Source organism: Chiloscyllium plagiosum, chromosome 28 (assembly GCF_004010195.1).
Source record: "Chiloscyllium plagiosum isolate BGI_BamShark_2017 chromosome 28, ASM401019v2, whole genome shotgun sequence".
Classification (NCBI taxonomy): domain Eukaryota; kingdom Metazoa; phylum Chordata; class Chondrichthyes; order Orectolobiformes; family Hemiscylliidae; genus Chiloscyllium; species Chiloscyllium plagiosum.
The window spans coordinates 48325003-48339167 of NC_057737.1; the positions used below are offsets into that span (position 1 = coordinate 48325003).

General features: G+C 39.4%; 1 protein-coding gene across 5 annotated transcripts in view; it reads left to right on the forward strand.

The window, feature by feature from the left end:
• The window catches only part of LOC122564179 (protein CASP-like), a 601305-nt gene that overhangs the window by 494436 nt on the left and 92704 nt on the right, over positions 1-14165 (forward strand). For 3 of the 5 annotated variants that reach the window (XM_043718857.1, XM_043718858.1, XM_043718860.1), the window contains one exon: positions 3433-3729. The exons of the other annotated variants lie outside the window; for them this stretch is intronic. In XM_043718857.1, coding sequence (XP_043574792.1) covers positions 3433-3729 — 297 coding nt within the window. The remainder of the gene's footprint in view (positions 1-3432; positions 3730-14165) is intronic. 5 annotated transcript variants of the gene reach the window in all.

Consider the following 14165-nt stretch of genomic DNA (forward strand, 5'->3'; position numbering starts at 1 on the left):
CATAAGCCGTTCTTCAGGAATTCCTGAAGAAGGGCTTATGCCCGAAACGTCGATTCGCCTTCTCCTTTGATGCTGCCTGACCTGCTGCACTTTTCCAGCAACACATTTTTAAGCTTGTATACCCTTGAGTTTAGAAGACTGAGGGGATCTGATTGAGACGTATAAGATTATTAAAGGATTGGACATTATGGAGGCAGGAAACGTGTCCGCTGATGGGTAAGTCCCGAATCAGAGGACACAGCTTAAAAATAAGGGGTAGGCCATTTAGGACAGAGATGAGGAGAAACTTCTTCACCCAGAGAATGGTGGCTGTGTGGAATGCTCTGCCCCAGAAGGCAGTGGAGGCCCAGTTTCTGGATTTATTTAAGAAAGAGTTGGATAGAGCTCTCAAGGATAGTGGAATCAAGGGTTATGGAGATAAGGCAGGAACAGGATACTGATTGAGGATGATCAGCCATGATCATAATGAATGGTGGTGCAGGCTCGATGGGAAGAATGGCCTACTCCCGCACCTATTGTCTATTGACTTGTTGCAAGTCAGGATTACATTGATTGAGTTTTTAGTGGAAAGTTTGGCAAAGTAGTTTGTTTGGGCCACGCAGAATGCCCTTTACAAAGGATCAGCAACACATGGTAAACATGGACGCTAGACTTAAACTAGGGGCTCCAGACGCAATCTCACTCCATCTCTCCTGATTAACAGATAAAACACTGAGCTAAAAAGGGAGCACAAGCTTCTGTGTTCTGATGAAATTCATGGTAGTGCCTCATCAGGAATGGTAGCATCAGTGCAAATGCACTTTTAATGAAGAGGAGAAATTAGATGGGAGGTTAGATTTGTTCAAAATACAAGAGGAGGAAGGTAAATGGCTGTATTTTGTTCTTTATTAAATCCCATTAACATCCTGTTTCAGGTTTGGCAGAACTCAACACAGCAATATCTTATTCGGGTATTCTCAGGTGTTTTAGACAGCTTCGTTTTGTGGCCAGTTGCCAAAGTGCAATTGTTTTTAGTTTGTCTTCTAAAAATACAAAAAAAATTTAGAAAAACATACTCGTGAGATTTATCAATTGTGTTCTTGACCGAAGGAAATGAGCAATAACAGAAGTCAGAAAAAAAATCCCCATTGAATGTCATTAACCAAGCAGTGGTATGTTTGACCTTGGTATAGGTTAAAGGACATGGACCTCAGTAAAAATATCTTCATCATGCAGGAGTTTCTGCCATCTCTGACACCATACAGTGAGGAAGATGGATGATCTGCCAAACTACTCCCTCGCATGGGTGAATTAGGAGCAAATTTGGCACATAATTCTCTGGTTGCTATGATTAAAAAGATAGCTTTAATCAGAATGGTGTCCTGGATTTTCATTCAGACTTTTAAGGATAAATGTTACATGGGAAAATTTGTAATGTTCTGGTTGTTAAGCTACAATATAATTATTTTACTACAAATTACATTTCAGTAAGTAGCCCATCAAATTATATTAAATCTATACCTATTCGATTTTTCCCCACCTCAAATTTAAAATGTTAATTCATTGCCTTCAGATTAGGGAAGTATATAATATCCATATATATAATAGTCATTGCTATAGATAATCGGCCCGTTTATCAATCTGATAACTGTTTTGGCTGTGAAAGGGATGCCAGATTGTGTTGTCTTCTGCCAGTTTATTTCTTCCACTGAAATAAAGATATTTGCTCCAACATTGACCAAAGACTTCTGAATATAGCTTATATTCATGTACACATATTTTGTTATGGTTCAGTCTTTGCTGTTAATCCTCCATTGTAAAATATATGACTATATTTACGATTGACCATAAAAAAAATTCTAAACAATTGTTTCATTTTCTTGTCAGTTTCATTTTCATTTTCTTTCTGTGTCAACATGAGATTTTCAGTTCATTTTTTTGAAAGCATACTACATCATCACATTTTATGATATCATACTTTGTGGGTACCTCATACAACCCAGACTGTATCCCATTTGTAACTGAAAAATTAGTCTTTAAATAACCAAACTGACTTGTTACAAAAAAAATTATTCACCGCAACTTTGAGTTATTTTCTTATACCTTTTGAAGGTCATGATTGTTTTAGATCAAGATAGAAATTAATGGATTTATATAGTGCAAGCTATTATGATGATAAAAGTTGTAAAGTTGTCTCCTTCAGTCTTTGCATTTACCAGTATAAATGTTTTCAGGAATGTGATATTTCAGCTTTCCTGTTTGGCCTTATTAAAGCCCCATGCATTCTATAACTCAGTTCTAAAATTCTTGAGGTATTTCTGTTACAGAATCATATAATGCACAGAAGGAGGCCATTCAGCCCATCATGTTAAAAGTTGAAAAGTTCGTTCCTTCAGTCTTTGCATTTACCATTACAAATGTTTTCAGGAATGTGATATTTCAGCTTTATCATAAAAGTAAAATTTCTGCATGCAGCTACTCTTCTTTGAGTTCGTGCTCAGATTTCCCTTTACCTCTTCCCAGTGTACTATACATGAAGTGCACAGACATTTTTCCTTCTCTATTCTTTTTCACTCTGTTTTGACAACTTTGCCCTTCTACATTTCACTCCCTGCTGGTTGCTGTGAGTGCTGACTGTACTTAGATGTCCAGACACAGTGTTGGCAGACTGGTTGTAGATGGCATTGACTGCAAGTATTCTGAGATCTCACAGTATATGCTTAAGCATCCCCATTGTGCATCATTCCCATTGTGCATCTTCACCCTCAATCAACTAAGCAGAAACTTTGCTTGACGTTCCTGCATCTAATCCAGCAGTTTTGACATCTGTCACGTGAGTTTTACAAGGAAAAGGAAGTTGAGTGGATGGTTGAGAGAAATAACTTTGCTGGGCTATTAGAGGGGACAGGGGAATAGGAATGACTGCACTGCAACATGGAGTGTGGGCAAGAACTAGATAGAACATGTGGCCTCCTGTGTGCTTTATACCTTCCTAATCTGTGTGGCATAGCCATTCACTGAATTAACTGTTTGAACTAATGGGGTAAATAAAAGTAAAATATTGTGGATGCTGGAAATCTGTATTAAAAACAGAAATTGCTGGACAAACTCAGGTTCGGCAGCACCTGTAGAGAGAGAAACAGAGTTAATGGTTCAAATTCAGTGTGACTTCTATTCAGAACAAAAGAATTAGCTCTGTGTCTCTTTCCACAGAGGCTGCCAGACCTGCTTAGCTTCTCTAGTACTTCCTGTTTTTATTTGAACTAATGGGGTTCTCTTAAACCTGCAATTGCATTTCTGATTTTACTGCTGTAATAGATCAAATAAAATTCAAAATCTTTGGTGACATTTTGCTTAAAAGTCTGGGGTTGTCTACAGTGAAATATAGGCTAAAATGCTTTGCCGCAAAGAAAGCAAAACTTTCATACTTTTCATTTTGTTCATTTATTTTAGAGATAACCCCAAAGACCTCGGCTAGTTGCAGCCCAGCCCCTGAATCTCCAGTCAGTTCTGCTGAATCAGTGAAGAGTGTGGCTGAAATAACTTCACAGCAATCCACAGCCACAGAAGGTAGTAAGGAGATCAAACCACCCTGTGAACAACCTTCGAACGATCCTCAGGTTCTATCATCACTGCCAATTTCTGGTCAGTCAGCATTAAGCATTCAAGAACTGGTGGCCATGTCTCCTGAACTCGATACGTATGCCATCACAAAGAAAGTCAAAGAGGTGCTGACAGACAACAATTTGGGTATGTAAAAGCATATCTTTAAATGAGAACGACTGAATCCATTCTACAAACTGACAGCTTATATAAAAAGCAAACTTTTTTTGATTTATATTTCCCAAACTTTATTGCATTATCAAGATTGTTCTAATAGCTAAATTGTTTATCAAACTATTTTCATTATCCCAATTTTTATATTAATAGTGCTATTCATTTTAAAACTTCTTTTCACAACTGCTGTATGCCTATAAACAAATGTATTTTATGAGAATCATGCTCTCTGTTTCTTTATATAAGATACTGACAAAATCATGTGACAGATTTTCAACAGCAAATTGGGTCTGGGGCCAGTTGGCTGTCTTGATTGCCAGTACTTTGTTTTCTTGTCTGTATCTATCTATTGACTTGTGAAAATGGTTTACTTCCTCCACACCTCAGCATTTATATTCATTTCTAGAACAGTAATGATGCTATTGAGATAATGCAGGACATTTGACCCAAGAAGTGATGCCAGCTAGCAAGCTATAGATGTACCAATAACCTCAAACGATATTTAAACTTGGCTATTCCCACAAATGGTTGTCAGATTCCATTAATAGGTCAGGCCCCAGTTCTGGCATGGTGGATGTGACCAGAACATCATGAATATTTGTTGTATTTTACTTGAAAATAACATTGTGAGGCATTATGTCATCACAGAAAGTTTTTAAAAAAGATAAGGTCCATTGCTGGATCTTTCCTTTGGAAGCAAAGGAGCAGTTTGGAACTACAAGAATAGTAAAGAAAGAACTTATTTTTAGGAAATGGTATGTTGATTGGGCATCCCCTTCTGGTCCAAAGTTAATGAAGTGCAGCCCTCAAGAAGTTAACAGCGAGGTTCCACACACAGCAATGAGATAAATAACCAGAAAATTATTTTTTGTTGATAATATGTGGGGAAAATGTCTACTAAAATGCCAGGTAATATCCTGTACTCTTTCTCATATAATTCATGGTGTTCTTCGATCTCTACCAGAGAGTGTTTGCATCTTATCCTAAAGACACTGTAGTACACGAGTTGTAATAGATTGAAGGTCAGTCTGGAATGTAGGCTGATGTAGATGACTAGGTCATGACTCCGAGCTGAAATTGCTTTTACATTCTGTTAATAGAATGTCATCTCTACTGCTGCAAGTGATTATATCAAACTGGTATCAGCTCGTGTTTCAATGCTATAAATGTTTTCATAATTATTCACCTATTTATTGCTGAAGGCAGTCCTCAAAAATGAATGGTTATTGATATGCCAAGATGCCCTTATTGGCACTTGAATGTGGTGGTACTGTTGGACATAATCACTTAATCTGGCATAAGAAAATGAAGAGACAAATTGAATAATGACACCCTCTCACCAATACAGGTGTTACATTAATGTCTCTCAATCTTATTGTGACTTTCAACATGCCTATTCTAACACTTATTTATTGATTGTGTTGGTATAAGACTAAAGTTGAGGATACTTAAATTAAAAGTTGTTTGATATTACCACATAGGATGCAGTTTAAACCTTGTGATTGGATGCTGTTTAATCTAGTGTTTTGCACAAGTATATCACAGAATAACCCTTGAAACACGAGCAAGATGTTTGTTGCGATTGGCCTGCAATTGCATCATGCACCATAATAAGAGCTAACCTCCATTTATCAGTTTGTCAGACGTCTGCTGGGCAATGATTGGCCTCTGTGCTGTTAAATGCTGAGGCTGCAGAATGAGCTCTTTCATCAAAGCACAGGAGCTCTTTGTTGCCAAGGACATTTCTGCCAAGTGGAGGTCATACAGAGTGTAATATACACTGTATGTGTTATTCTCCAGTAATTTACTACAGGATCTGTCACATGGCACTGTCACTCCTCAGGTCAAACATCAATGCTTTCTCATACCCCTCCAGACTAACACGAATTAAACTCTTTGATGTTAACACTGAAATTATAACATCAAAAATATGGAATATATTGCTAGCACAATGAAAGCACTGTTCCAAACAAGCTTCTAACATTCATCAAGTGACCCCTGTTGACGCTTGTGGAGAAAGATCTCTGATTTTAACTTTGTCAAATTACTCTAATCAACTGTAACATTGTAGACCTCCCATAACAGGACCAGTCTCTCCACTCCTAGCTGAGAAAGCGTCATTTTTTCAATATCAGATTAACACAGTATGTGTAAGACTGATTATCCAAGTGATCAGTCAGAAATGTATCAAACAACTTGAGTAACTTTCATGCAGATTTCATAGTTGCAGTTTTTTGTAGATTCGTCTCAGTGGAAATACTGCATGCAATTCAATCCCATTTTTTATTATTGTGTACATTATAATCATTGTTGTGAAAATCCATTGTGTTTTCAATAAGTATAAGTTCATTCAAACACACATTCAGTGGACAAATAGTCAACAAGGTAATTGTCCCTGAGATCAGTTATAATTCAGCATTACTTTTAGTTTATTAGTGTATTTAGAAAATGTTTAAAAGATATACAAGATTAATTATAAAAATGAAGTCAGTATCTGTAATCATTCAGAACAAATTTATTTTTCATTCAGTAGCCATTCCAGCCGAAGTGGAATGGTTTTGTGTCTCTGTGAACTATCTGATCATAGTTGCATGATCAGATTTTGTTACTGTTGTGTGTCATAGTTTTAGTTGTTTCTAGCTAATGTCCTACTATTGGGGTTTGTATATAATACCATTTTTTAATCCTTTTTAATGCTTATGGACAACCAAGAAACAGGAGGGGAATTTTTTTGAGATTTCCTGTATTTTCTTTGTGCTTTTATTTCTTCCCTTAACATTTTCTGTTTAATGTTTTAAATTGGTGAATGTGAAAAGTGTCAGTTAAAGCAAAAAGAGCATTCTCTCATTTCCTGCATTATGTGCAAATTACATCTGTTCGAACATGAATCAGATACAGAGCAACATTCTGTCTGCATTGCTTCATCAGACATTCACACGTCAGGCACTGCACTAATGTAGGCAATGTTGCTCCAACCTCAAAGCAGTGCCTTTTATGACACTTGCATTTGTTTAATTTCTAGATTTATTTAATTCTCTCTATCATTTGTCCATTTTAGTATAAATAAAAAACATCTTTAGGCCATTATTTCTCATATACATGATGTAATTATTATAAAAAGAAGTTGAATAAGCAGTTTATAATGGGAAAAATACAGTGCTGTATTTACAAGCTACACTTTGGAGCTATCATTCGAGTTCTTTGCTATTTCCAATGGTTAAAAAATATAAAATATTCTTTCTTTGTTTCACTCTCTTTTGTTTTAATTGTTCATATTTTCTGAAGAGAAAATCCAAAATGGGAGGGCTGCTTAAAAGTTAGAACTGGGCATTCAGGATGAAATCAGGAAAGATATTTTCAGTCTATGGGTCGTGGGAATGTGAAGCAAAGACAGGTGAATAAGTATGATCCAGATCTCATTGAATAGTGGAGTATGTTTTGGAGGTCAAACGGCCTGGTCCCACTCCTACTTTGTATGTTACTAACCATCCCACTTTGACACATATCTATCCATGGCACTCTATCCATAGCACTTGCCCAATCATCTCGCATCTCAGCAATCATTGGACAAGAGCTCCAACCACCCAGTTGTTACCTCACCTGACTGCTGCTTCTGGTCTGCCTATCATCTTCCTCATGCCCACAGCAATCCGAAGCTATTGCAGGCCAGATCTCATTGATATTAACTTCTTAAAGGATACTTCAGTTCTGAAATTACAAACCTAACTATCATACTGAATGTAGAATCACAAGAGTAGGCTATTAGGCCTGTCCTGTCTTGACCAGCTCTCTATGAGAGCAATTCACCTAGTGCCACTAAGCACATCAATATTTCATTTCAATGTAATGATCCAACTTTCTTTTAAATACTATGATTCGCCACTGCACTCGACAGCAACGCATTTGAAATATGAGCCATTTGCTGTGTAGAAAAAGTTTTCCTCATTGTCATCATTCCTTACATCTGTAGCCTCTGGTTCTTGATCTTTCCACCAATGGAAACAGAATCTCCCTGTCTACTTTATCTAGACCTGTCATGATTTTGAATATCTCTACTAAGTCTTGAAGTTTCTCTAAGACGACTAGAACTGGATTCTATCCCCATGACATCACAGGGGCAGGAATTATTGGATGTTCCGGAATTTAGATGTTTCAGAAGGGATGGCCAGGAGGTAAAAGAGGTGGGGACTGGCATTGCTAATCAGGGATAGTATCAAAGCTCCAAAAAGGGAGGTCGTTGAGGAGGGTTTGTCTACTGAGTCAGTATGGGTGAAATTCAGAAACAGGAAAGGCGCACTCACTTTTTTGGGGGTCTATAGAAAAGTCCCAATAGCAACAGAGACACGGAGGGGCAGATTAGGAGGCAGATTTTGGAAAGGTACAAAAGTAACAGAGTTGTTGTCATGGGTGACTTCAACTTCCCTAATATTGTTTGAAAACTCCTTAATGCAAATTTAGATGGAGCAGATTTTGTCAGGTGTGTCCAGGAAGGATTCCTGATTCAATATGTAGATAGGCCGACTAGAGGGAAAGCCGTTTGGATTTGGTGCTTGGCAACAAACCAGGTCAGGTGTCAGATCTCTTGGGAGAGCTTTTCAGTGATAGTGAAATTACTTTACTATAGTCATGGAGAGAGAGAGAGAGAGACAGGAGCAGACATTATGGGAAAGTATTTAAGTGGGGGAGGGGGAATTACAGTGCTATTAAGCAGGAACTGTGGAGCATAAATTGGGAACCGATGTTCTCAGGGAAATGCACAACAGAAATGTGGAGGTTGTTTTGGAAGCACGTGCTGCGAATGCTGAATACATTTGTCCCACTGAGGCAAGGAGGGGATAGTAGGATGAAGGAACCTTTAATAATAGGTTAAAATTCACACAACACCAGGTTATAGTCCAACAGGTTTAATTGGAAGCACACTAGCTTTCGGAGCGACGCTCCTTCATCAGGTGATTCATCACCTGATGAAGGAGCGTCGCTCCGAAAGCTAGTGTGCTTCCAATTAAACCTGTTGGACTATAACCTGGTGTTGTGTGATTTTTAACTTTGTACACCCCAGTCCAACATCGGCATCTCCGAATCTTTAATAATAGGAGTTGTGGAATATCTCGTCAAGAGGAAGAAGGAAGCTTACTTAAGATTGAGGAAGCAAGGATCAGGCGGAGCTGTAGAGGGTTACAAGGTAACCAAGAAGCAACTGAAGAATGGACTCAGAAGAGCCTTGGTGGGTAGGATTAAGGAAATCCCCAAGGCATTCTACAATTAGGTGAGGAACAAGAGGATGGCTAGAGTGAGGATAGGGCCGATCAGGGATAGTGAAAGGAACTTGGGTCTGGAGTCGGATGAGATGGGGCGGTCCTTAATGAATACTTTGCTTCAGTATTCACTAGTGAGAGAGATCTTGACGTTTGTGAGGACAGCGTGAAACAGGCTGATGTGCTCAAACAGGTTGATGTTAAGAAGGAGGATGTGCTGGAAATTTTGAAAAACAGTAGGGTAGATAAGTCGCTTGGGCAAGATGGGATATACCCAAGTTTACTACGAGAAACAAGGGAAGAGATTGTTGCGTCTTTGGCTATGATCTTTACGTCCTCTGGAGTAGTACCAGATGATTGGCAAATGTTATTCCTTTGTTCAAGAAAGGGAATAGAGATAATCTTGGGAATTACAGACCAGTCAGTCTTACATTGTTGGTGGGCAAATTATTGAAGAGGATGCTGAAGAGAGACACGATTTATGATTATTTGGAAAAGCATAGTTTGATTAGAGATATGCATAATGGCTTTGTGAGGGACAGGTCATACCTCACAAACTTTATTGAATTCTTTGAGAATGTGATAAAACATATTGATGAAGGTAGAGCAGTGCATGATGTATATGAATTTTAGCAAGGTGTTTGATAATGTTCCCCATGGTGGGCTCATTCACAAAGTAAGGAAGCATGGGATACAGGGAAATTTGGCTGTCTGGATACAGAATTGGCTGGCCCATAGAAGACAGTGGGTGGTAGTAGATGGAACGTATTCAGCCTGTAGCTTGGTGACCAGTGGTGTTCCACAGGGATCTGTTCTGGGACCTCTGCTGTTTGTGATTTTCATAAATAACTTGGATGAGGAAGTCAAAGGGTGGGTTAGTAAGTTTGCCGATGAAGTTTGGTGGAGTTGTGGACAGTGTGGAGGGCTGTTGTAGGTTGCAATGGACATTGACAGGATGCAGAGCTGAGCTGAGAAGTGGCAGATTGAGTTCAACCTGTGAAAATGTGAAGTGATTCACTTTGGCAGGTCGAATTTGAATACAGAATACATGGTTAAAGGCAGGATTCTTGGCAGTGTGGAGAAACAGAGGAATCTTGAGGTCGACATCCATAGATGCCTCAAAATTGCCAACCAAGTTCATAGCGTTGGCTTTCATTAGCAAGGGGATTGAGTTTAAGAACCGCAAGGTTATATTGCAGCTCTGTAGAGCTCCGGTTAGACCACATTTGGAATATTGTGTTCAGTTCTGGTTGCCTCATTATAGGAAAGATATGGAAGCTTTAGAGAGGATGCAGAGGAGATTTACCAGGACTGGAGGGCATGTCTTATGAAGAAAGGTTGAGGGAGCTAGGGCTTTTCTCATTGGAGCGAAGAAGGATGAGAAAAGACTTGATAGAGGTGTACAAGATGATGACAGGCATAGATAGAGTGGATAGCCAGAGATATTTCCCAGGGCGGAAATAGCTATCACAGGGGGGCATCATTTTAAGGTGATTGAAAGAAAGTTTAGGGGAGATGTCAGAGGTTGGTTCTTTATGCAGAGTGTGGTGGGTGTGTAGAATGTACTGCCAGCAAGGGTGGTAAAGTCAGATACATTCGGGACATTAAGCAACTCTTGGATAGGCACATGGATGATAGTAAAATGAAGGGCATGTAGGCTAGTTTGATCTTAGAGTAGGATAAAAGGTGAGCACAACATTGAGAGCCAAAGGGCCTGTACTGTTCTATGCTCTATAACTGAAGGTCCTCAATCCTGGAACAATTCTCATGAATCTTTTCTAAATCTTCCTTCTGAATGCCTTTTGAAAATGTGATGCCCAGAACTGAGCTTATTATTTCAGTTGAGGCAAAAGAAACTCTCCAGTGTTTCATACAAGGTTGGTCAAAATTTTCTTGTTTTGGCACTCCTAGAACCATAGACATGATACAGCGCAGAAGGGAGCCATTCAGACCATCTTGCCCATGTCAATCCCAAAACACCATGCCCTTTCTGCACACGGTCCCAGCCCTGTAACTTACAGCAGTTGAGGTGCAGATCCAGGTGCTTCATAAAGGCGTTTAGAATCTCTGCCTCCACTTCTGATTCAAGCAGTGAACTCCAGACACCCACCACCCTATTGCATTAAAAAGTTTTTCCTCACGTTCTCTCTAATTCTTCTGCCACTTAGCTTGAATCCCTGGTTTTTGAACTCTCAACCAAGGGAACACGTTCTTCTATCTACTCTATCTCTATCCTTACAATTTTATGCACCCCAATCATGTCAACCCTCTGTTCCAAGAAAGCATCCCTTTCCAATCTCTCTTTGTACCTACAATTCTTCAGCCCTGGCAACATTGTAGTAAATCTTCTCTGCACTCTTCCTGTACTGTGCTGACCAAAATGGCATAAAGTATTCCCGTTGTGTCTTCATCATTGTCTTAAACAGTTTCATCATTATATCCCTACTTTTGTATTCTATACCTCTGCCAGTAAAGGAGAGCACTCCATAAATCTTCTTTACAACCTTATCTACTTGTACTGCTACCTTTAGGGACCTTTGCACTTGCATGCCAAGATCATTCACTTCACCTACCCCCTCATTATATTCCCATTTATTGTATATGCCAGACTGCCATGCAAGGCATGGAAGTACATTGCTGGGACCCTGGTAGAGATATTTAATACTTCTCTGACTACAGGTGAAGTGCCAGATGACTGGAGGACAGCTGATGTATTTTCTTTGTTCAAGCAGGGATAGAACAGATATTTTCAGACCCATGAGTCTCACGTCAGTAGTGGGGAAATCATTGGAAAAGATTCTGAGAGACAGGATTAATTGGAAAGGCAGAAATCATCTCTCCAAAGGCAACTTTGTTGGAGGAACCTCCTGCCTGACTAATTTAACTTTAATTTTTACTTTTTTAAATTTCAAGTTGTTTGAAGAGTTGAATACAGATTTGGTAAGGGTAGTGCAGTTGATGTGGTTTAAATGGACTTCAGTAAGGCCTTTGACAAAGTCATATCTGGAAGGCTGGTCCAAAAGGTAACAGCCCACGGAATCCAACGCAAGTTGGCATACAGGATCCAAAATATGCTTGCAAATTGGAGGCAAAATGTGATTGGGGAGGGTTGTTTTTTGTCATCTGAAATCCACGGCCAGTGTACTACAGAGGTAGATTTTGGGCTGCCTGCTGTTTCTTATGTATAGTAATGACTTGCATGTAATTTTAGAGATACATAGTTAATAAGTTTATCAATAACACACAAATTGGTGATGGTGTTAATCATGAGGTTAGCCTGTGATGTTGATCAGCTAGTAAATTGGGGAGAGCAGTAGCAGATAGAGTTTAATTCTGATAAGTATGAGATGACGAATTTTGGAAAGTCCAAGGGAAGGATTTACACAATGAATGGTAGGTCCCTTGGAGTACTGAAAAACAATGGTACCTTGGTGGACAAGTCCATAGATTCCTGAAAGTGCCAGCATGTGAAGAAGGCATATGAGATATTTGCTTTTATTAGACAAGGTGTGGAATAGTGGAGCAAGAAAATGTTGTTACAACTTTATAAAACATTGGTTGGGCCACAGATGGAATAGTGAATGTAATTCTGGTCATAACCCTATCAGAGATGCTGCACAGGAGATTCATCAGGATTGTGTCTGGGATGAAAAGTCTCTTTTGAGGAGAGGCTGGATAGGCTAGGTTTGTTTTCCTTGGAGCAGAAGTTGTTGAGGGGGGAATCTGATTGAGGGATACAACACTATGAAAGGCATAGACAGAGTAGATTGTCAGGATCTTTTTCCCCATGACAGACAGTTTAGTTGGAGTTTCTGAGCAGTTCATGCCTAAGTGCTGCAGCATGCAAAATTAAGGTTCTGCATTGGTCAAAAATGGGTGCTAAACCAAGCTCAGAAGGTTACATAATGGAACTGAAAGAGACAGACCACAGAAAAGCCTGGAGAGGAACCCAAGAATGTTGAACTAATTTGATTGGAAGTTACTGCTGTTGATAAGAATGAGGAATATGTCTTGAAATATTTTCAGTGCACTATAATTTGTGAATAAAGAACTTCAAGAGGCCTGCAAGGACATGTTAAAGGGCGAGTTAAGGGGTTCAGAAGTAATGGGATGAATTAGGACAGAATGTGGAAATACTGCAGAGGTGGCACTATTGGAGGCAAATGAGCAAAATAGCTCTAGGCTTGAGATATCCTGCTGAAGAAATCTCTTGAATTATCAAAACTTTGATGTGAGCTTTCCATCTTGTCCAGATCTTGATGGCAGCTAAACAACTGGATCACAAGAAACATTTGAGGAATCAAGAGCAGTTGTGGAGAAATAGATCTGTGTGTTGTTGACATAGATGTGGAGTGGAGGTGGGATATGTATCACATAGGTAAAAACAATGACTGCAGATGCTGGAAAACAGATTCTGGATCAATGGTGCTGGAAGAGCATAGCAATTCAGGCAGCATCGAGGAGCTTTAGCAAAATCGACGTTTCGGGCAAAAGCCCTTCATCAGGAATAAAGGCAGAGAGCCTGAAGCGTGGAGAGATAAGCTAGAGGAGGGTGGGGGTGGGGAGAGAGTAGCATAGAGTACAATGGGGGAGTGGGGGAGGACATAGAGTACAATGGGTCACATAGACAAGGGGCATTGATGGAGCTTTGGGACATTGTAAAGGTAACCGTATGGAGGATGTGAGAAGTTCTTATAGGAGATCTATAGCCAGTTGGGATCTATCCCAGGTTACTACAAGAAAGCAAGGGAAGATATACCTGGGGCATTAGCAGACATCTTCACGTCTTCTTTGACCATAGGCGAGGTTCTAGAGCACTTGAGATCAGCCAATGTTGTTCCCTTGTTTAAGAAAGGAGGCAGGGATAATTCAGTAAATTACAGGCCGATGAGCCTGACGTCTGTGATGGGGTAACACTTGGAGAAGATACTGAGGGACAAGATATTTGCACATTTGGAAGAAAATGGCCGAGTTAGTAACAGGTGGTATGGTTTTGTACAGGGAAGATCGTATCTCACCAACCTGATTGTATTTTTTGAAGAGGTGACAAAGATAGTTGTGGGAAGAGCTGTGGATGAAGTTTATATGGACTTTAGTAAGGCACTTAATAAAGTCCCACATGGAAGATTTGTACAAAAGCTAAAATCACATTGG